The 24,302-nt window shown below is 40.3% G+C and overlaps 1 protein-coding gene across 2 annotated transcripts; it reads left to right on the top strand.

Annotated features, from left to right (window-relative positions):
• Positions 1-550: 550 nt before the first annotated feature.
• Positions 551-22,892, top strand: LOC307154501 (uncharacterized protein). Of its 2 annotated transcripts, none has more exons than XM_079864505.1 (4): positions 551-601; positions 1,311-1,478; positions 10,226-10,619; positions 21,531-22,892. In XM_079864505.1, exons 2-4 carry the CDS (start codon positions 1,311-1,313, stop codon positions 22,544-22,546), a joined length of 1,578 nt encoding a protein of 525 aa, XP_079720631.1. In that variant the 5' UTR covers positions 551-601; the 3' UTR covers positions 22,547-22,892. The 2 variants fall into 2 exon arrangements, with proteins under 2 accessions (XP_079720631.1, XP_079720632.1); XM_079864506.1 differs by having other exon boundaries at positions 594-618.
• The last annotated feature ends 1,410 nt before the right edge of the window (positions 22,893-24,302 follow it).

Genomic DNA, 24,302 nt, shown 5'->3' with positions numbered 1-24,302 from the left:
CCAGAGCATTTGTGCCACCATGTCAGGTAAGATATTTGCAGTAAAGAAATTAAGATTTATTTTGTTGACAGCTTAATGTGCTGATCAGTGTCTGATATAGCCTAGTTTTATTTATTTGGCATATTATTCTCATGTAAACACAAATCTCAGCTACAGTTTCTTTTAGCAGTAATACTAGAAACATGGCAGTGCCACATCAGGGCAATAAAGGACCGTTATTTATTTACCACAGTTCATGTTTGGAGAGCTGAACTGATTCTGACACAGAAATGCAATAATACACGACACGGAAACGTTAGGAAATCAAGTTATGGTGCCGTGAACATGACAAATCAACTACAAAAATAAATTACTTACATTGTGGTCATCAATTGAACAATTTAACTTTAACCATAGAGAAAACATAAACATGATTCACGTTCGTAGTTGCACCACAGGAATTCAAGCTTGTTTTTGATATAGAAAAAGACGGAGAAAGTTTGCTGTAGACCCGATATATCTACTGACTAGCGTTTCTTCCTGAAACCTGTAGGAGTCTCTGTGACGCTCTTCAGTCCGCCGGTAAAACCACTGAAGAAGAGGAAGCCTGGCTCAGACTGAGGTGTGTTGTTTTTAACTGTGTGTGTGATTGTTGAGTTTCTGTCTGTAGTGTTTTAATGAACTTTAAACTAACTACTTATTCGCATTTATCATAAAAAAAAAAACGAATTAGCCATGATTTTACCACAGTAACCATAGTTTGGTATAATTGTAGTTGTAAACACACATTTACCGTTGCTTACTACGGTAGCTGTGTTTTAACTGTGATATTTGTAATAAAACGAAAGTTAACACGTTGTTTAATTTTCTAATTTTGATTCTCAATCAATTTATAATGCTGGACACTTAAATGACGCTTAGAAACGAGTACAAGTATCACATTATCATGTTACATTTCTGAAATCTGTGTTTAAATCCAGAAGCTAAATTTCAGTTTTAGATACTGGTAATGTGTTGTAATGATATATTTACAATAGTGAATTTAAACATAAACACGCCTAAACATGTTTATTTTATATCTGTAATTAATATCTACCTGTGTATTAATATTCTCAGAAATTGCCATCATGTTCTTATTCTGTGTATTTCTGTTCTCCTTCATTATCATTAGTCATTTTGAGTTTAAATCAGTGTAAGTTCATTATAATTCAATTCACATTGTATAGCGCTTTTCACAATCACAATACACATCGTTTCAAAGCAGCTTTACAGAAAATGCATAAAATGTGGATAAATGCCTCTTGTAATAATGATGATGTGTTTGTCGTCAGATGTTGACCATGAGAGCGCAGATGGATGTGATCTGCTGTAAATCAGTAGGAACTGATCTGTCCATGCTGGATATTGAGGATTTCATCACTGAAATCTGTCAGCTGAAGAAAGAGGTGGCGTCACTGGAGGCAAAGCTGAGAGAAAGAGGAGACAACCCCAACAGAGAGGTTTGAGCAGCTCATCATTTCATCCTTCAGCTAGGGCTGGGCGATATATCGCATGACATTGTTAGGCACATCTCGTCAGTAAAGCCGGTTCCTTGATTAGTAGTAAATCGCCATCACCTGCTTTCAGATGGAGCGGCATTTACTACACAGCAAAAACTCCCGTGTTAAATTAACACTCCTGGGAGTGTATGAGTCCACACTCAAGAGTGTTAAAGTGTTAAAATATGAGTGTTAAATTAACACTCAAGAGTGTTAAAGTTAATGAGATAATTAAGTGATTAATTTAGTGATGATTGAGCATTATTGAAGACACCTGATGTTAACAAGCAGAATCACTGAAGGAGAAAATCACAAATTGTAAGACACCGTGATGGTGATCATTGTTTGCTTTAGTTGGGCTCTTGACCCTTATATTATTAACTTTAGATTTTGTTTGTCTGCTGTTATTGATTTATAACAGTCAAATGAACAAAGTGTGATCTGATAGTGATTGTTACGTTTTGACCAAGCGGCAACATTCTGATCTGAAAAATTAAGCCTACCCGGAAGTGCGAAAAACTGCAATACATCGAAAATCCGCTAGGGCGAGGTCCCAAAAGGGAGCAAATCTCCATAGCCCCCATGTTAAAATGTCTGTTTTCACAGCATAAATTCATGTTTTTACAGGTTGGTCCCATGGACTTTTATTGTATTTTTCGATAGCTTCCGAGTGCCTGACAACTGTGAGGGGGGTGAATTACTCGTTAGTTTAGATCGTATTTAGATATAAAATGTATGACAATAAGGGCGTGGTTAACTTTGATTGACAGCTTGATTGACAGCTGACAAGGAGATATAACTCGTCTTGTGAATATCTAATGGGCGATTTTTGGTCTCGTGAATCTATAATTTTTTCCCTGGGCAATCGTTTTGGCTGAGGGGAAGTTTCATAACTTTATAAGCTATTTAACTTTACCGATGTATGGTTAGACTAGAGCGCTGACTTTGTATGTTTGACTGAATTGTTTGCTTTATTTGTATAGCTTCTTATACCTTTTACTTATACTTTTATAATGGCTAATATTGATAAAACTGAAATTTAACAAAAAGAGACTGGGTTGAGTTTTGTCATTTTAAATTTTAATACAACGAAGATGATCTGTAATGTTGTTTACTGCAAAATCTGTTGTTTAGTACAAATGCACATATTGCCTGGACCATAAAATGTTTAATATTTTTATATTATATTTAAAATGAAAAGAGGCAGGTTTGTGTTTTATATTTTGTTTTTTCATAAATAGGCAAACGTTATGTGCAGTGAATATAATCAATACGCGTTGCCTGAACCACATTTGTGTGGCTATAATGTTTAAAGCTACACTGTGTGATTTTTACCCCCATCTAGCGGTGAAATTGTATATGACAACCCAGTGAAAATTAGTTTCTGTTCCTCTCAATTCCGAGAGCGTTTTAACTCCTACGGTGGCCGTATTATTCCAAGATTAACATGGCTTCCAGTTATCGCTTCGTCCATGACAATAATAAACAATACGTCTAAAATGAATAAAACTACAGGACAGATGTCAGGAGGTAAACGTCACCCTTGGAATCGGCTATCCCAGCATAATCAGATTAGGCTAACGTTACAATGTGTACAAAGTAAAAGCAATTAAAAATAACAAAAATTTACAGTGTCCTTTTTTTATATAGCTTAAAAAATTGCGCCTTTAAAACTATTCCTCACCTGTGATCCGTCGCAGCACAGATTTATGTTACAAGGTAAACAATACTTTTTCACCATTGACGCGAGGATGAAGTTATACTAGAGGTCATTCTGACGTTATGCACAACCATGCTATGGTTAGACAAGCAACTATAAAACTTCGAATTTACACAAATGAATTACAACAGGCTGAATTACCTGTCGAGAAGAAAGCAGGCAACCTCGGCGTCCGTTTTAAAATCTTTTCTCCTCATGAGCTCTTTCCATCTGGGAAAAGTTACTCCAATATTGACTATGGTCTTGCTGATTTGTCTGTCGCGTTGACATTTTAATTCTCTCTTTCAAATGTGAGTACGCACGCACGCACACGCACACACACACACACACACACACACCACACTATCTTTCAAATCTGCCGGCACTCGCAAGCTTGCGAGTAATCTCCCCCTCGCATTCGTCTCTGTGTCACTGAGTGTAAAACGCAAAAGGCGAAGCTTGAATTTACAGGCATGTCCCTCTTTGGCTAATGTAGTTTCAAGATGGAGGGGCAACATGGCGACCGGCATACGAACCCCTCACCCGTATGTACTTTCAATGGCAGATTATAAACTTAAGAGAATACTTTATTACTTGAAAGAAGTAAATATACATTAATGAGCACATATATTTTTGAAAGAACTAAGTGTTTTTTGCTAAGAATCAACTAAAAAAGTTACACAGTGTAGCTTTAAGATTTCTTTAAATGAAAACGAAAAGAGTTAGTATGGTGTTTTATAACATATTTCGTTGCCTAAAATATACTCAGAGATAACCGGAGTAGCAGAGCGAGCTGAGCGCTGCGTCAGAAGGTGTGCGGGGTTAGGGTTTCCCAACATTTTCCAAGATGGCGCCGCCCATACCCCCCATAAACGGCTTCAAACCCGTTCTTTAGAAAGTCTATGGGTGACGTCACAGACGCTTTGTCCATATTTTTTACAGTCTATGGTTTTGACATAATCATGCTGTGATCTGAAAAATAAAACATATTAATAGTTTTGTGATTCTACAGCATGTGATTTTCAGTATTTTTCTTTTTATCCAAAATATTTAATAAACATTGTTCTGATCAAAAGACTTTCAAATGAATTTATGTAGAAACACAGACATCAATAATCAGCCTGTGAATCTCAACAATGGTGACAATAATAAAGCATGTTGCAGTGGCTGCCACCAATCACAACTCAATAATGGCTCCCATCATGCATTGCGGTATGAATAAATCATGATCTGAATTGTCTATGTAATTTACTTTTCCTAATTGAATATTCTGCTCGTCACCATTGTTGAGATGCATAGACTGAATCTTGACATCTGTGTGTGCCTAAAAGAAAGATTTTTGTTTTAAAACAACTTTTAAGAAATCCTTTATATTATATCTAAAATTCTGGATATTTATGCAGAATCACAGTTATGCTGTAAACAACAACATAAATCAAAAACATAAAGTTCAAATGATGATTGTCATAATATAACCAACACCATCAGATCACTTTTTTTCTTTGTTCATCTGGCAGTTATAGGCAAGGCAAGGCAAGTTTATTTATATAGCACATTTCATACACAATGGCAATTCAAAGTGTTTTACATAGAAGAAATTAAAATAATAAAAAATTAAAACAGTTTACAAAATAAATAAATACAATACAGTAAAGTACAAACAGTCGGACGAACATTGGCACAGTGCTCATTCAGTAAATGCATAGCTAAACAGAAGTGTTTTGAGTCTGGATGTGAATGTAACTACAGCAGGAGCACATTTGATCTCCTCTGGAAGCTGGATCCAGCATAATAGCTAAAAGGCCATTGAATGATTTATATACCAGTAATAATACTTTAAAATCCTAAATGTAACTGGGAGCCAGTGTAAAGACCTGAGGACTGGTGTGATGTGTTCATGTTTTCTGGTTCTGCTCAGAATCCTGGCGGCAGCGTTCTGTATGAGCTGCAACTGTCTTATGGTCTTTTTGGGAAGGCCAGTGAGGAGTCCATTACAATAATCCACCCTGCTGGTGATGAAAGCATGCACAAGATTCTCTAAGTCTTGTCTGGAAACAAAGCATCTAATTCTTGCAATATTTTTCAGATGATAGTATGCTGATTTAGTTATTGCTTTGATATGACTACTGAAACTAAGGTCTGACTCTAGTGTCACACCAAGATTCCTGACTTGATGTTTAGTTGTTTGACCCCTAGAGTGAAGGTATGCGTTCACCTTGAGAACTTCATCTTTGTTTCCAAACGCAATGACTTCAGTTTTGTCTTTGTTTAATTGAAGAAAGTTTTGACACATCCAACTGTTTACTTCATCAATGCATTGGCACAGGGAGTCAATGGGGCTGTAATCGTTAGGCGATAGGGCTAAGTAGAGCTGTGTGTCATCTGCATAGCTGTGGTAAGAGATTTGGTTCTTTCTCATTATTTGGCTCATTGGGAGCATATACAGGTTGAACAGGAGTGGTGCAAGAATTGAGCCTTGAGGGACTCCGCATGTCATGGATGTCCACTCAGACTTATGGTCTCCTATACTCACATAATAACCTCTCCCATCTAAGTATGACCTGAACCATTTTTGGACTATCCCACTTTTGAAAAATGATGTGGGAAGTGTGTCAAGAGCGCAGGTTGATGTTTTAAGGTGCTGTACAGTTTCTTCCAAAATTTTGCCATCAATTTCTTTGAAATCAGACATAGTAACTACTTTCTCAGGTGGTCTGATCTGTCTGACCCCAGGGCAACTCAAGGATGTGCTGATCACCTTTCTGATATTATTGATTTTCTCAGAAAAGAAAGAAGCAAACTCACTGCACTTGTTGTCTGAGAGCATTTCACTGGGAATCTGGCTTGGGGGGTTTGTCAGTCGCCCTACAGTAGCAAAAAGAGTGTGTGTGTTGTTTAAATTGCTGTTTATAATATTTGAGAAGAAAGTCTATCTACCTTTGCCTAGTTCCATATTGAAAGCATGGATGCTGTCTTTGTAGATGTTATAATGGACTACAAGTTTTGTCTTCCGCCACATGCGCTCTGCTTTTCTGCATTGTCTTTTCATATTTTGCACTGCTATTGAGTTTCTCCAAGGTGCTTTTTGTCTGCCACTCTTCTTCCTGACTTTAACAGGAGCAATTTCATCAATTACACTTTTAACTTTTGAGTTAAAAGAATCAAGGAGAAAATCAACAGAGTCTGCAGATATGCTTGGTGTTAAGGATATAGCCTTCATAAATAGTACACTAGTGTTCTCATTTAAGCATCTCTTCTTGACAGACACAGATCTAGCTTCAATGGCAGGAGAGATCAATATATCAAAGAAAATACAGAAATGATCAGACAGTGCTACATCCTTAATAACAATCGATGAAATGTTTAGACCCTTACTGATAAGTAAATCTAGAGTGTGTCCACGATTGTGTGTGGGTCCATGTCAGGGATGGAAATTAACTTTTTTGTCCACCGGCCACTGTGGCTGGTGGATTTCAAAATCTACCAGCCACTCAATGTTTTTACCAGCCACTTTCTTGTTTTTAACCGACAATGTGTAACTGCATGTGAAAATTAATACTACAAGATCTACAATACTTAAGCAGTTTATTTAATCTCAAGTCTCAATGAAATACTGACATTTTCTCTTTCTCTCTTATACACTCTTCCTCTCTTATATATATTTCTCTTTTTTACCTGGATGTGGCATTTAGATGATTCGTGGTCTTTTATGGCTTCCAGTTTTAGGTTTTTAGTCCCAACAATGAAACTATTAGGCCCTGTTTACACGAGAACGCTCGCGGGTGAAAACGTAAAAATATTTTATCAGATGTGCCTTTCGTTTAGACGGCGACGGCATTTTTGGGGCTTAAAAACGCAAAAAAGTGAAACCACCCTCCAGAGTGGAAATCTTAAAAACGCTCCACCGTCGCATTGGTGCGTTCACACCGGATGCGAATAGCGCGTCAGGCGCGAGTGATTTCAATGTTTTCAAAGATGTTTTCTCTGCAGACCTCTTAACGCCTGCGATGTAACGCCACATTTTTTTTGAAGGTGTGCCTCCTCTAAAAGTGTCCGCCGTCCGTTTGAAACAGTATGCTATCTTTATTTACCCGCCACGGTGGCCGGTAGGTGAAGCGAGTTTACCCGCCACAACACAAAATCACCCGCATTTGGCTGGTGGCGGGTGCTAATTTCCATCCCTGGTCCATGTACATGCTGAGTCAGATCAAAAGTTTTTAAAACAGTATTGGATTTCTTTTGCCATATTATTTTCTGCACTATCTATGTGAATGTTAAAATCTCCAGCAATGGCAATACAGTCAAACTCTGAGGTAATGGATGATAACAGTTCTGTAAAGTCCTCAGCAAAGGCTGGAGAGTATTTTGGAGGCCTGTAAATAATGATAAATAAAATGCGTGGAGCACCTTTTAACACAGTACCCAGATATTCGAAAGACGGGTAATTGCCAAATGATGTTTGCTTACATTGATAAATATATTTAAAAAGAGCAGCTAGACCCCCACCTCTCTTAACAGCTCTGCAGACACTCATAAAAGTAAAGTTAGGAGGGGCTGCTTCATTGAGGATTGTTGCACTAAAGCTGTCTTATAGCCAGGTTTCATTTAGAAGCATAAAATCCAGGTTGTTTGTGGTTATCCAGTCGTTGACTAGAAGTGATTTATTTTTAAGTGAACGAATGTTTAAAAGTGCTAACTTGACAGTCTTATTTTTTGTCACAGCAATCTTAGTTTGACGTGCAATAGGCACCAGATTAGTTGGGTTTGCTGTACGGCTATTGAAGGCCTTTGACTTTCTATCATGTAATAGAACAGCAACAGAGAAAGATACAGGCACACTGGGTTTCCGCTTGTTCTGTAAACATTTGAGAAAGTTACTGTTATTAGAGCGGGGACCCGACACATATCACTGAGAGCTGGTATGAGTTGTTTTTGGTTCACCTCGAGCAGATGGAGCAGGGTGTGGGCCCTGGCGTTGTGGCAGAGGCCGAAGAGCTCTCACAGGAGGGGGAGGGCGAGCTGGGCCCGCAGGCTTTGGTGCGGGTGGTAGCGGTGCGTGTCGTTTTTTGGTTGGTATCTGGGGGCTTGCAGCAAAAGAGTGGGATAGTCTGGTTCCAGCATACACCAGTTCTTCTATTTTCTGTGAGAAGCACAGAAGTGGCGATGCTGGAGAGAGGGATAATGTGTCTAGTGAAAGAGGCTGTTGCTCTGGTGTTATCGGAGGCTGTGATATGCTGTCCTGGCTTCCCTGGCTGTTTTCCAGGAAGACGTCCTTGGGTGTTGAATCTTCAAGCAGTTCTAATATGTCTGTGTGTGGTGAGCTCTGTGGGCAGGACTCAGCTGAGATTGGGTCCGTGAGCAGAGGTCGTTGTGGCGGAGTGGTGTTATCATTGTCCTTGTGTGATATGTCAACCGCATGTCCATTTTGCTGCTGAAGTGAAGTCCTGTGGTCATTCATACTGTTTCCAGGTGTGTGTGTGTCATTCAGATTGACACACACTGCAGAAGGATGATTGAGGGAGAAGTAGATATTGTCCTTTAGCACTCTTGAACCAAGTTTGTTTGGGTGATGGCCATCTCGATGAAACAGTTGTCGTTGACTCCAGAAAAGATTGAAATTGTCAATGAAGTTTGCTCATTTTATATTGCAGGTTTTTTGCAGCCATGTATTAAGCCCAAGTAACCGTGAAAACCTGTTTGTTCCTCTTGCTGGGAGAGGTCCACTGATGAATGTTTGAACTTTCAGTCTTTTAAGTGTTTCAAAAAGTTCATTGAAATCCTCCTTAAGGAGTTCTGACTGCTCTTTATGAATATCATTCTTCCCCACATGAATGATGAGTTGATTTGCAGTCTTATGTTTCATCAGAATGTTCTGAAGTTCCCTGTTTTTATCAGAAGTTGTTGCTTGTGGAAGGCAGCACGTAGTTGTATCCCTGCCGCTAATGTTTCTGATTATGGAGTCCCCCACTATCAGAGTCCTGGGCTCGGCTGCGCTCTGAGCTGAGTGCCGCTGTCTGCTAGACCTTGAGCGCCAGTTAGCATCAGTGTTAGCTACTGGCCCATTCAGTCTGTGTTTGATCACATTCATCACATTTGGGGATTCCTCATTTACATTCATTAGTACTTCAAATCTGTTCTCAAGATGTATAGGCGGTGGTAGGAGACCAGTGTTTGCAATCCTTGTCAGAGCTGTATCTGGGGTAGAGGATGCTACTGCGGCAATATGTGATGCTCGTGACAATCTGATGTCTCGAGTGCCTTTGGGTCTTTCGCCCCCTGTTTGTGCCATCGATTTGTAAGTCGATCGGCTTGTTTCTCTGTCGAGGAGCACTAGTTTCATGGGACTCACCGGCTGTATGCTGAGGGTGTCCATGACGAAGCTCTGTTGTGTGCTCCGTCTGGTTTGGTGGTCCCGAAACTTTGTTTCAAGAACTGCAATAAAAAGTCCTTTGTAAAAGTCTCTGGCAGCTTGTTAACATCAGGTGTCTTCAATAATGCTCAATCATCACTTAATTATCTCATTATCTTCAACACTCTTGAGTGTGGACTCATATACACTCCCAGGAGTGTTAAATTAACACTGGAGTTTTTGCTGTGTACAAAGAGCCGTAGTTAACTGACAAGCTGAGCCATATCGCATTAATTATCGCTGGCGATACGTCCGCGATATTAATGCGATATGGCTCAGCTTGTCAGTTAACTACGGCTCTTTGTAGTAAATGCCGCTCCATCTGAAAGCAGGTGATGGTGATTTACTACTAATCAAGGAACCGGCTTTACTGACGAGATGCGCATAACAATGCGATGCGATATATCGCCCAGCCCTACCTTCAGCTCAATAAAACCAAAGTTTTGTTAGCTTCTCACTTCTTATGCACATCTCAAGTTAAGCCAGAAGCAAAATATGCTAACAAATCACCAGTATACCCACTAGAGATAACTGCTGAGTAATGAGGCTAATATCAACAGGTTGTTGTTTATTTGTGTTGATCTATGATGTGTTTGTCAGGATCTGGAGAAGGTTTCAGTGTGTGTGACTGATGGGACAGAAGCTCAGGATTCAGTCTGGAGATCCAGAGACACACAGGACTCAGAGCTCAGCCTCACTTTACTGTGTTATACTGACGCTCAGGATCATGGATCCGCTGATCAAACCTCTGACTGTAATGCTGGAGAACAGCAGATGAAGATGTGCTCCGTCACACTGGAGGACTGCAGGAACCTGATAGAGAGACGAGGAGAAGAAACCACAGCAGAGGAACAACAACAGAGCCAGGAGGAGGAGGAGGAGGAGGAGGATGAAGATGATGTTCAGAATGAGGATGAAGAAAATGATGTTGAGGATGAAGAAAATGAGGATGAGGATAATCAAAATGATGACAATGATGATTTTATTCCTTCAGGTATGTATCTTCCATTTATTAACCCTCTGGAGTCTGAGGTGTTTTTGGGGCCCTTGAGATGTTTTGACATGACCTGACATTTGTGCTTATTTCAGCTACTTACAACATACTATTGGCCAACATGTAATTTTGTTGTATTCAGCACAAACTCTGCTACAATAATATGTGAGCAAAATGGATGTACATGTTTGCATTTTATAGAAAAAAAAAATTATGCGTGGTTAGTATGTTTTGGGAAAAACATTGTCACTGCAATAAGGCCATTTAACACATACTGAATAGTTTTCCATAAGACTTTGGAATTACTATTCTTGTAGGCTAGAATTTTTTCTACAAAATGAGGTGAAAATCATTCTGACCACTCTTTCACAAACAACAATATAACGATTTTAATTTTGCATGTCAGTTTTTGTGTCAGCACTGCTGTATGCGTGGGCCATGAATATTAATGTGATTCACACCAGGGGTGTGACTAAAGACACTCCCCCCATGGCTAATGGGCCATCAAGGTGCTGTGAGGCAGCCTGAACAAAGAATGATGAACTAAGAATGATTCACTGATGAATAAAAAGTTAAAAAGAACAGCATTTATTCAAAATAGAAATCTTTTCTAACAATGGAAAGACTTAAAGTTATTACTATCACTTAATACATCCTTTCCAAAAAAGAAAGAAAAAAAGACCAAACTTTTTATCAAAAATATTTTTATTCAAAGAATCCTGAAAAAACTATTACAGGTTATAAAAAATATATATTAAGCAGCACAACGGTTTCCAACACTGATTTAAAACTCATTGCCGTTTTTTGTGACACACCACAGAGCTCTGTTATAAGTTGCTCCATAAACTCTTTATGGGACAAGTTACCATGTAGCTCTTTGTGCACAATGAAAGAGTTGGTGGAAGCAATGTCCAAGAAGTGTAGAAAAATCTTACTGTACCACTTCATGGTTATGTGCTGTGTTGTGTAGTACTGTATCAGCTGATCAGACAGGTCAACATCCCATGTGTTTGTTGTAGGCAGTCACAGGTGCAGGACATGGAAATGTCTTTGTCCTCCATGTATCTTGTGTTTTCACCCTCATCTGCGCAGTGTCTCCTGTATAAGCAGAATAGATGTTTTTTGTCATTTCACACAAGAATAGGTAGGCTACTTTTATATTATGACGATGTAAACACAATTAGGCTACATTTCATCTGTAAAATATTACGTCTATGCACTTACTCGGTATGATTTCTCGATCGCACTGAGAACTGAAGGTTCACATTCCTAAAAAACAACATCAAAATAAAACTTTTAGCATACATTATTCAAAGTAAACTGCTGAGCAAGTGATGGTTATGGACAAACAATGTACAGTTGATGGGCCATAGAACGGAGAAATATCTATTTATGGGCCATAGACCGCGTCACCGCGAGTATCTGTTGATGGGTATCCGCACGCATTTAGTGACACACGCAATGAACGGATCGTTCGCGAACGACACACATCACTACATTTCAAACATTTACACCTGTATTCACAAACATCTGTGCATAAGGCAGTATTGAAGCGTGTCTTAGGCTAACCAAAATCGAGCATTTATAAAAATATAATGTAGACAGTAGGCTATATCACATATTTTACCGGAGGCTGAAACATATTTGCACTAAATCACATTAGCAGATATTCGCAAACAAGCTACATTACGCATAAAGAAGTATTTTAGCATTATAATCAGTGTCATAAGCTAATCAAAACTGAGTGAAATATATATGAAGTATATAAATTTAGCACTGAAAGGTTGCCTACCAGTCTAGTTCACATTTTAACATGTTTCTGTCTATTTATATATACATGTACGATATTAGGCTTAGTTCATGTTTTTACTCCAAACTCATTTCATAACATACATTTTAATCTGGCACGATGGCGCATCATGTTTATTTTTCTTTATTTGGCGAAAAGCACAACACTTTGTTTTTATTATGAGTATGCACAAAAAAAATACACACTTAACAGGATCGATTGATGTACAACACAAGCATATAAGATAAAAATTAATATTAGAATTTTGATTTTGTTTGCACTGATAAGGAAAAAAAACGAGCCTATCGCGCCGGCGCGATAGCCGACCTCAGGGGGTTAATGGCAAAGGTGTAAATTCACTCTATATAGCACAAACAGGACTTCCATAATATGTGAGCCACATGTATGTACATGTTTTCATTTTTGAGAGAATAATGTTCAGGGCCTGAATTTCATTTTGGAAAATGGGGGGGAAATCCCCCCTTAGGTGATTCTTATGGGGGGGAATTTTTAATTTGAGGGGGGAGTTTAGACTTTTTTTTTTTATTACATTTATCTCGCCTAAATGTATGCTTACTCATTGCATTGTTACAATGAGGTAATTTTGTTCTTAATAATTTACACAACTCAAGGAAGCTTGATTTCAATCTTTGAATTAAATTGAAACAAGTAGCACAAATAAATACAATAGAAGATACCAATAAAGAGAAATAAAGAGTTTTTGCTTAGGTCTAACAGTATTCAGAAATACTACAGAGACTGAATAAAGTAATCAAATGTAAAATAACACTGGGTAGTATTTTAGTCCTGACTAAATGAAATACATAGGCTAATAATCCTGATTCCTTAAAATGAAAGCTATGTTTTGTTGGTTTGACAACCAAATTAATGACAGACACATATGGCTGCTGTGCACTAGTGCACGGATCCTGTTTTCATTATACGGTCAAGTGCGATTTATGCTTATTTAAGACATAACCGACTGTGTTTAGAGGATACTCACCAAGACCGAAATTGACATGATTTTCGCATGTTTTTGACTGTTAAAGCGATATAGTCCACGGAAAATAACTGTTGTTACCCACGAGCTGTTTGTAAGGCGGCTTTACTCTATGTATGCGTGGTGCAGAGAAAAAAAAAACATCTCTCAGACAGCGCGCAAGTACCGAAGAGTTTAAAATCGCGTGTATGTTTAAACTGGTAAGACTTAAAAAGACGTGCAAATGGTAAACTTTAGTTACTCATGATGCAATGCTAGCCCGATTATGCATGTGACAATTCCGTCTATCCCGACTCCCGAAATGCCAGCGCGCTTAACGATTGCCTTGTGCAACCCATTTAGAGAGACGAGAGATAGAAGACGCAGCGCTGCTGAATCACTCGCGCTGTTGGTGAAATTGCGTCTCGCAGACAGTTTTAAAATGACTGATTTGATTTTATAATCTGTGTGGATTAATTTACGAATACAACCTACATGCTAAAGTGAAACAATGTTTGCGGGAATTTCCCGCAGTATAAATGGCAGACCTGCGGGAATGATTCAAATTATGCGCAATACCCGCAATCCCGCGCCGAAATTCGAGCCCTGAATGTTTATGCATGGGTATCGAAAAAACTAAAAATTAAAGTTTCTGAAATAAGGCCACAAAACACATACTAAATATGTGGCAATAAGACTTTTGACTAATGGATCTCATCGCCTAGAATTTTTTCTTCAAAATGATGTGAAAATCATCCTGCCTAATCATTCACATAAAACGATACATTGATTTTAGTTTTGTGAAACACTTTTAGTTTGGAAAGCCAATATGCGGATGGGGCGTAAACGCTCCAACAGCATCATGCATATTTAGTAGTTCACACCTGGTGAGACTACGTCCCTGCATACTTAATGAGCCATTCATTCAGGTGTTTCACCTATAGCTAACTTAAATATACAAGCTTCATAAAAATGATCATTCTAGGAGAAAATTTCAGATGGCATTTAGAGGCTTTTGCATCTGAACTCTTCATATATACACACACATATATATATGCATGCACATACATACTTTATAATCTTTTCAAAACTAGTCAACGTCTTTCAAAACTAAAGTATACATTTTATCATACGTATTTCAAAGTAAAGGATTCATTAGTTAGTTGATGACTTTATTTTTGACAAAACACATACAGTATATATTCCTCATCTCAGTAAAGCAATAGAGTTTGCCAAAAGCTGTTCATTCAATACAGCAGTATTTGAAAATCGATCATATTTTGTAAAATTACATTTATATTTGCATTTATGTCAAAACCTAGACACTTTTAAACATCAAAAGGACATTTATTAATATGTATTCGTGTCAAAATGACAAATAAACAGATTTTCCTATTCAATTTTGCATGGAAACGCTTCCAAGACGCTTGCGTGTCGCGTGAAAAATAGGCGTCGGTTCTATTTCTAGAATGCACGCGTTTTCCACGCGGCTCGTGCCGCGCCTGAGACGCGCGTCTCACACAGGCAGTGTGCAAACTCTAAACTGGTAACATGGGAGCCGAAATAAAAACGGACACGCCACGCAGCTGAGACGCTTACGCCACGCATCCAGTGTTTCACCGGCCTTATCCAGCTGATGTGGGCGTTTCACAGGTTTGTATGGATTGCCTCACATTTGCGTTTGAATAGCGCGGTCTCCGTAGGCGGAGTCACATTAAAACTTAATTAGCTGAGATGAGAACGACTGACATCTCTCTCTTTACATACATATTATATAAACTGTGAATATTTGTTTTTTATAAAAATTACTTCATTTAAAAGAAGAGAATTCAAGCTTCATGCCTGTGTGTCTGTATGCCTGTTTGACTGAGTATTCGCTGAGTTACAGTTCATTTTCGGACGCGTTTCAGAATTGACTTCACTGACGGAGAGTAGGCAGAACTCGCATCATGTTTATTTTTCTTTATTTGGCGAAAAGCACAACACTTTGTATTTATTATGAGCATACACAAAAAAAAAAAAAACACTAAACAGGATCGATTGATGTATAACACATTTTTTTTTTTGCACTCATACGGAAAAAAACGAGCCTATCGCGCAGGGGGTTAACCTCAAGCCGAGAGACTGAATGTGATGAAGGACAATGTCCCTGTGGTGAGTCACTAATTCCCTGGAGTGTGCTAAAAGGAGCCAATCGTCCAGGTAGTTGAGTATACGGATGCCCTGGAGCCGCAACGGGGCCAGAGCAGCATCCATACACTTTGTGAACGTTCTCAGCACTAGAGCGAGACCAAAAGGAAGGACCCTGTACTGATACACCTTTTCTCCAAAGGCAAATCTGAGGAAACTTCTGTGTCGCCGTACGACCTGAATATGGAAATACGCATCCTTCAGGTTTACTGTCACGAACCAGTCCCCCGCCCAAATTTGAGATATGAAAGCTTTCAGAGTCAACATTTTGAATTTCCCTCTGTAAAGGGAGAAATTCAGCAGGCGGAGGTCTAGTATAGGTCATAGACCGCTGCCCTTCTTCGGGACCAGGAAGTGACAGCTGAAGAAGCCTTGCTCAACTTCCTTCGGAGGAATTTCTTCCATCGCCCCCTTGAGGAGAAGGGACGAAATTTCCTGCTGTAGTACTGAAGCCTCTGAGGCGCTGTTGACTACAGTTGGAAAAACCCTGTTGAAGCAAGGGAGGTTGCGACAGAACTGAAGCGTGTATCCAAGCCGAACTGTACGGAGGATCCAAGGTGATACCCCTGGCAGACGCCTCCATTCTTTTTAGGGTGTCGCGCTGACTCCTGTGGGGTGGCGTGGTCAAACATGATGGAGAGCACTTGGCGTCCTGGCACGTAGTGGGAGGTACCACTGTCTGGGTCGGTATTACAGGGTCTGCCTGCTCCTGAGGAAAACAGAACGTGCCTCCGAGGATGCGAGCGGCAGGTATCAAACGCGTCAGAGGCGAGGGGAGAAAGCTTAACGCGTCTCCTTCCCCCTGCGCCGGACGGTTTGAACGAGGTTGAATAGGAAATGCACTTTCAAAACACACTGGACGGCGAAAGTGGCAGGGTTGGAGAAGGAGAGCAAGTGAGAGGTGGGCAGAAACGCTTGAGCGGTCTGTCCCAAACTCGTAAATCAGGGGAAGCTTTCCTTTTTCTGACCTGAGGGTCAGGAACGATTCGAGGAAGCTGGAGCGGAAGGTTTGTTAGACCGCTTCAGCTCAAGTTTGCTGGCGGGGAAACGTGCGACCGCAGGCTCCCCAAAACCGTAGCTGGTGGGGGATGAGCCGAGTCATTCCTCCTAGCGGTGAACTCCGTCCTATGAGAAGGACGTTCTCTGAGTTGAGACGGGTAGGGGTTAGATGAATCCTTTCTAACCCTCCTGGGCATAAACTCTCTGAAAGCAGCCGACTGGGATTTTGCGGTGTTGACCGCCTCCCCGAACAGTCCAGACTGAGAAAACCTTCTCTTTGTCGCGGATCTCTGTGAGATTGAGCCATAGGTGGCGCTCTGCAGCAACAGCACCCACCATGGACCGACCTAAAGCGCATGTGGTGTGCTTGGTGGCTTTTAAGGCCAGATCCGTGGCCTTACGAAGCTCTTTGACAGCTTCTGGCGTTATTCCGGTTCCCTCGTCCATCTCCGGAATAGCCAACAAGGATGGTGAAGTTGGCGGCTGCTGCATTTGTCAGATGAGTGGAAAAAGGCTGTTTCCAGGATCTGGAGATCTTGTGATGCAGATCACTGAAAAAGAGCAGCTTTCTCCACTCTGGCCACTTAATCTTTCATCGAGTTTAGACGATTGTGACTTGCAGGGCTCGTCGAGCCAGTCGATAGCGAGCTTCTCTGTAGCACGCGAAAGCACTTCAATAAGCTCCTTGTAGGCCACAGTAGGCTGCGCTTCCTGGCCGCTAGGCGGGAGAACGTCATCAGCTAAAGCAGGCCCGAAATCCTCGGAGTCGGACGCTGCAGTGTAAATCACATCTTCCAGCCCGAAATAAACCGCCTCACGCGCTCCCGGGCTGGGGCATAAATAATCATGTGAAAACTCGACTGGCAGGACGCCGCGTGCGTGCTCGGGAGAGGGAGGGAGAGAAAGGGCTTGGCCCGTCTGCTCATATCCTATATCTTCGAGCTCTACATCCAAACCCCAGGTCGCGGATTCCCTGTGAGGCCTCAGCAGGGTGCTGAGATCGGGAGCACAACAGGGGGAAATGAATGACTCCTTCTCAAAAACCGTGAGCCTAGAGCGGAGGGTTTTGAGAAGCATGTTGTCACAAAATTTACATTTTGACAAGCCTAGGAGAGCCTCGCGAACCCGCATGCGAAAAACCCAAACGTTTTCCACACTTGCTGTGAGGGTCATCGTTCGCAATAAAGCGAGCGCATGGCGGCAGGCAATGGCGAAACTCCATGGACTCTTTACCGCAAGGAGAACTGAGTTCCACTATTCGCAGTCGCTGAAGTGCAAATGAAGAATGTTGATAGTAAATCCAATATTTGTGCCAGAAAAACCGAGACCGAAGGGCTAAAATGGCCGCTTCGTGAAGGCAGATAAATCTGAGGAGCAGATGGCGCTCGCTCGTACAATGTGATTGGCGTGATTCTATAAGGGCTTCAGACAATAGGCACACCCAGAGGGCGTTCGCACTGCGTCTTAAGCTACGAAGCGTTGAGTGAACCTATGAAAGAGAACTACAATTTACCTCAAGGCGACAAAATGAACAACACTTGTCTCATTCGTGGAGGTGGAAAAATAAGTTATTTGTGACATGCAAGATTTATAGTATTAAAATTTAAATGCAAAAGAAAAGGCATGAGAGTCGGCTGTTTTTGTCAATTTTAAAGCTACACTGTGTAACTTTGTTAGTTGATTCTTAGCAAAAAACACTTAGTTCTTTCAAAAATATATGTGCTCATTAATGTATATTTACTTCTTTCAAGTAATAAAGTATTCTCTTAAGTTTATAATCTGCCATTGAAAGTACATACGGGTGAGGGGTTCGAATGCCGGTCGCCATGTTGCCCCTCCATCTTGAAACTATATTAGCCAAAGAGGGGCATACCAGTAAATTCAAGCTTCGCCTTTTGCGTTTTTCACTCAGTGACACCGTGACGAATGCGAGGGGGAGATTACTCGCGAGCTCGCGAGTGCCGGCAGATTTGAAAGATAGTGTGGTGTGTGTGTGTGTGTGTGTGTGCGCGTACTCACATTTGAAAGAGAGAATTAAAACGTCAACGCGACAGACAAATCAGCAAGACCATAGTCAATATTGGAGTAACTTTTCCCAGATGGAAAGAGCTCATGAGGAGAAAAGATTTTAAAACGGACGCCGAGGTTGCCTGCTTTCTTCTCGACAGGTAATTCAGCCTGTTGTAATTCATTTGTGTAAATTCGAAGTTTTATAGTTGCTTGTCTAAGTTCTAACCATAGCATGGTTGTGCATAACGCCAGAACGACCTCTAGTATAACTTCATCCTCGCGTCAATGGTGAAAAAGTATTGTTTACCTTGTAACATAAATCTGTGCTGCGACGGATCACAGGTGATGAATAGTTTTAAAGGCGCAATTTTTTAAGCTATATAAAAAAAAGGACAAGGTAAATTTTAGTTATTTTTAATTGCTTTTACTTTGTACACATTGTAACGTTAGCCTAATCTGATTATGCTGGGATAGCCGATTCCAAGGGTGACGTTTACCTCCTGACATCTGTCCTGTAGTTTTATTCATTTTAGACGTATTGTTTATTATTGTCATGGACGAAGTCGATAACTGGAAGCCATGTTAATCTTGGAATAATACGGCCACCGTAGGAGTGAAAACGCCCTCGGAATTGAGAGGAACAGAAACTAAAATTCAGTGGGTAGTCATATACAATTTCACCGCTAGATGGGGGTAAAAATCACACAGTGTAGCTTTAAGTTTTAATTTAAAATGTTCGCAATTTTAATATAAGTAAATGGTTAAATATTTGACCACTTGCTTGTGCAACTTAATATATAGAGAAGTAATGCATGGAATAATAGGCCTACATTGTTTAAATTGTGTTTAAACTAGGGCTGTAGTCAACCAAAGAAATGCTTAGTCGACCAAAGTCCTGTCCTGCGCAACGATTAGTCGACTAAAAAAAAAAAAAAAGACGCGATGTTTTGCATTTTGATTGAACATTTATTAAACAATTGTCATAAAGCATTTATAAAACAACAATGAATAAACGTTTTTATTTTTTTTATTTTTTATTTACACCTGGGATCCCCCGCGAAATGGTTCTCATTCGCGCTTGAATAAGGCTGGCGACTCACTGGCTGCGTGGCGTGAGAGTCTCTGTTTTTATTTCGGCTCCCATGTTATCAGGTTGGAGTTTGCACACTGCCTGCGTGAGACACGCGTCTCAAGCCTGGTTTATACTCGACGCGTCCGCACGAGCGCGAGGGTGCGCGCGGCAAAAATGACGTCATTGCGGTGTGGGCGGTCGTGCGCGTTGGATTCGCAAGACCCAATTTCACCTGGCGGTGTGCGCGACATTTTTTGTAACAACGTGCGCGGCGCCGCATCCGTTTCGGGAGGTGCGCGCGCAGTCTGCGGAGACTCGCGCTGTGGAGCCAGGCGAAAGTATAAACAAGGCTTCAGGCGCGGCTCGAGCCACGCGGAAAACGCGTGCATGCTAGAAACAGAACCGACTGAGTGTTCCTCTGGCTGGAGCGCAGAACAGCGGAGTTTGTATGGACCGAAGTGCATGCCTGAGCTTGTATTGCTGCTGTTGCTTTGACATTGTGGAAAATAGAATAATAGAAACAAAATGTATTAGACTTTTTACCCGTTATTATAAATCTAAATTAATCTCGTTTTTAATTTAGGCTAACTTAATTTCGTTTTTCTTTATTTAAATTTCGTTTTTCTTTATTTAAATTTCATTTTTTCTTTATTTAAATTTCGTTTTTTCTTTATTTAAATTTCGTTTTTTCTTTATTTAAATTTCGTTTTTTCTTTATTTAAATTTCGTTTTTTTCTTTATTCTTTATTTAAATTTCGTTTTTCTTTATTTAAATTTCGTTTTTCTTTATTTAAATCTACCCTTTACTGTGTCAGTAATTTGTTAGTCAGAAAAATATTAGACTACCTTAAAAGTATTGCTTAAGTTATCAGACTGTGTGCGTTTTATATCACTAGTGCAGTGTCCGTTCTCGGAGAATATAGCCCTGCTCGCGTGAGGTGCGCCGCTTCCCGCTCGCGCTGTTCTGTAGTTTACTATTAATTCTGAACGTGTCGCGTCTCGCATGTCTGTCTATATTGCACCAAATGCGACACTGCACTCCCTTGTGAAGTCGATTGGATGAACGGTTCTCGAAATAATAAAAATGCAAACGGACAGACTGACACATAGAGATTACTATATTCCTTACTGAGCGCGAAGCAGCAGTGCAGCCTACGAGTGTTCTACGTGGTGCGCTAAACTGTGGCATGTTACAAAATAGCCTAAATTAAAGCATTTAAAGTTGGGGATAAAAACATAGGCGAATTATATTTAGAATACAGTAATATATAACTGCTTATAAAGGAATAAATATCAATGAGTAAATCAATGAAAATGTCTTTATTGGTGAAAAAAAAAAAAAAAATGCAACTGGTCGACCAATGAGAATGTCAGTCGACCAAGACGGCATCGACCGATTAGTCGACTAAACGACTAAAGTTGACAGCCCTAGTTTAAACGTGCGTACGTCTATTAAAGAGTGTATATGTGTACAAAGAGAATCGCAATGCTGACAATTTTTTTTATATATATAAATAAAAGTTGCTGCATAACTTCTGGATTTGAAATAAAAATAGTGAGTATGTGTTTGTGGTACAGCCGCTGATCAGTTATGCACCGCAACACGCACCGCATACGCACTGCACACGGAGTATGTGTGAAACAGGCGTTAGTTGTGTTCCTAAATCAGCAGGTGCAGACATTAGTTACTGTGAACCGATGTGTTGCAAACACTGTATCATGAGCTGCATCACAATTTCACATTTATCTTTAATTTTTAAGCTAATAAAATATAGACAGATATTATAGATTTTCATGATGGTAAGTGCATGATTCATTAAATCTATTTGTGTTCATTTAAAGTTAGACATTTTGATACCTTTTTCTTTTCAGATGTGAATGGCGGTTCATCTACTGATGAAGAAACAACCTCGACATCAGAAGATCAGCTGAAGGTCAAGAGTTTCTCCTGCGTCACCTGTGGGAAAACATTGAGCTCACAGGGATATTTAGCGAGACATGAGAGAACACACACAGAAGAGAAAGACTTGACATGCAAGAGATGCGACATCAGCTTTCCCACTTTAGAAGAGAAGAGACTTCATTCAAAAGAGCACAGCTTGAAGAAGGAGTTTCACTGCGAACAGTGCGGGAAGGATTTTTTCACCCTTCCATCTAATATGAGAGCTCATATGAAGACACACACTGGTGAAAAGACTTTCCACTGCAGTGAGTGTGACAAGTATTTCCTCACCAAAGGGAATCTAAATATTCATAAGCGAATCCACACGGGTGAAAGGCCGTACAAGTGCCCTCACTGCGATAGAAGATTCATGTATGGATTCCATTTGAAGAAGCATGTGCGCGTTCACACCAATGAGAGGCCGTTCCAGTGCAGCGAATGTGGGAAAACCTTCACAAACTCAAGTTCTCTAAAGTCACACCATAAAATACATTCTCAGGAGAAACCATATCAGTGTTCACACTGCGATAAAAGTTTCCGTCAAAAATCTCAATTGACTTGCCATGAGAGGACTCACACCGGAGAGAAACCGTACCTGTGCTCCTACTGCGGGAAGAGCTTCTTTAGTCCGGTTAATTTTGGACTTCATCAGAGAGTTCACACTGGAGAAAGACCGTATAACTGTGCCGTTTGTGGGAAGAGTTTCGCTAAATATGGTACCTTAAAAAATCACCAGCGGATTCATACAGGAGAAAGATCATTCAAGTGTTCTCAGTGTGACAAGACGTTTGCTCGGTTAGACGTCCTGAAGACTCATGAGCGAGTTCATACAGGAGAGAAGCCTTACCGCTGCTCCATCTGCGACGAGAGATTCGCTTATTTAGGTAGTTTTCAGACCCACCAGAAGAAACACGCTAAAGAACAAACTACTCCTGAATCATCATAGTGTCTTTTCATCAGTAAATCTGGATAAAGGACTCATTGAGCTCATCCTGAAACTGTACATTCAGCCAGTAGGAGGCAGTGTCACATTGCGCTTTCATGTGGTTTGAGAGAGTTAGAGATGGATTGAACCAAATTATGCAAATGAAGTTGTTAGACAGAATAGAACAATGATTGTATATTGAACTTGACCTATTAAAATGCCTTAAGATAGTATCTATGAGTTCCTGGATTTCATAACGCTGATAAACCTGTTTTAATTGTTAAAAGTGGCGCAATGATGATTGTATTTGTTCCATTGTTGGATGATTTTCATTTAATTTTAATTAAAAAATGAAGTTTTATTTCATCATGAAAGAGCCATGGTGTTCTTTTCACACAATGCTACTAATTTTCAATTTCATGTGTTTTCCCAGAGCTTTTATGCCACCACATTACACACGTCACTTGTAGAGAGTTACAGACCTGTCTCTCTCCTACCAATCATAGCGAAAACACTTGAACGAGTTGCTTTCAACCAAGTATCATCTTCCTGTCTCAGAACAACCAGCTGGATGTCAACCAATCTGGCTTCAAGAAAGGACATTCAACTGAGACTGTGTTACTGTCGGTCACAAAAGCCCTATAGACCGCAAAAGCTGCTTCCAAATCTTCACTTCTCATTCTCCTGGATCTGTCTGCTGCCTTCGACACTGAATCATCTGATCCTTATGTCCAGCCTCTCATCACTGGGCATCACAGGAACTTCCCTCCACTGGTTTGAGTCCTATCTCACAGGTAGGTCCTTCAGGGTCGCATGGAGAGGCGAGGTATCCAGAGCACATCAGCTGACCACAGGGGCTCCTCAGGGTTCAGTGCTTGAACCCCTCCTCTTCTCCATCTACACCACATCACTGGGACACATCATTCAGGCACATGGTTCTCCTACCACTGCTATGCTGATGACACACAGCTCTTCCTCCTTTCAACTAGATGACCCCATAGTAGCTGCACAGATCTCAAGCTGTCTGGCGGACATCTCCGCATGGATGAAGGAACATCAGCCCCTGGATTTTTTGATTCCCCTGGAAAATGTTCCGTTGTGGTCTATGTTATTTGCAGCACGTTTCTGTATTTGGTTGTGTTGTGAGTATTTGGAGCACACGTGTGTTGTGAAACTGATGAAGATGTTTTCTTAATTTGCGGGTGTTTTTTTCTATTTGCATGTGTTTTCTTCAGTTGCAGTGCGTTGAGCTCTCTTGGCCACCGTAATATTTGCGTTGGGGTGTGAATAATCCAGAATTATGCTGTGATTCACAACTGAGAAAACAATGACCCGCACAATGAGCCTTTCAGTATGTGAGAGGGACCTAAAAAAGAAGTAATAAATTTATATATATATATATATATATATATACACACACACACAGTGGGGAGAACAAGTATTTGATACACTGCCGATTTTGCAGGTTTTCCCAATTACAAAGCATGTAGAAGTCTGTAATTTTTATCATAGGTACTCTTCAACTGTGAGTGACAGAATCTAAAACAAAAATCCAGAAAATCACATTGTATGATTTTTAAATAATTGATTTGCATTTTATTGCATGACATAAGTATTTGATATATTAGAAAAGCAGAACTTAATATTTGGTACAGAAACTTTTGTTTGCAATTACAGAGATCATACGTTTCCTGTAGTTCTTGACCAGGTTTGCACACACTGCAGCAGGGATTTTGGCCCACTCCTCCATACAGACCTTCTCCAGATCCTTCAGGTT

Source organism: Squalius cephalus (assembly GCF_949319135.1).
Source record: "Squalius cephalus genome assembly, chromosome: 2".
Classification (NCBI taxonomy): Eukaryota; Metazoa; Chordata; class Actinopteri; order Cypriniformes; family Leuciscidae; genus Squalius; species Squalius cephalus.
This window is presented reverse-complemented; position numbering and strand designations above follow the sequence as displayed.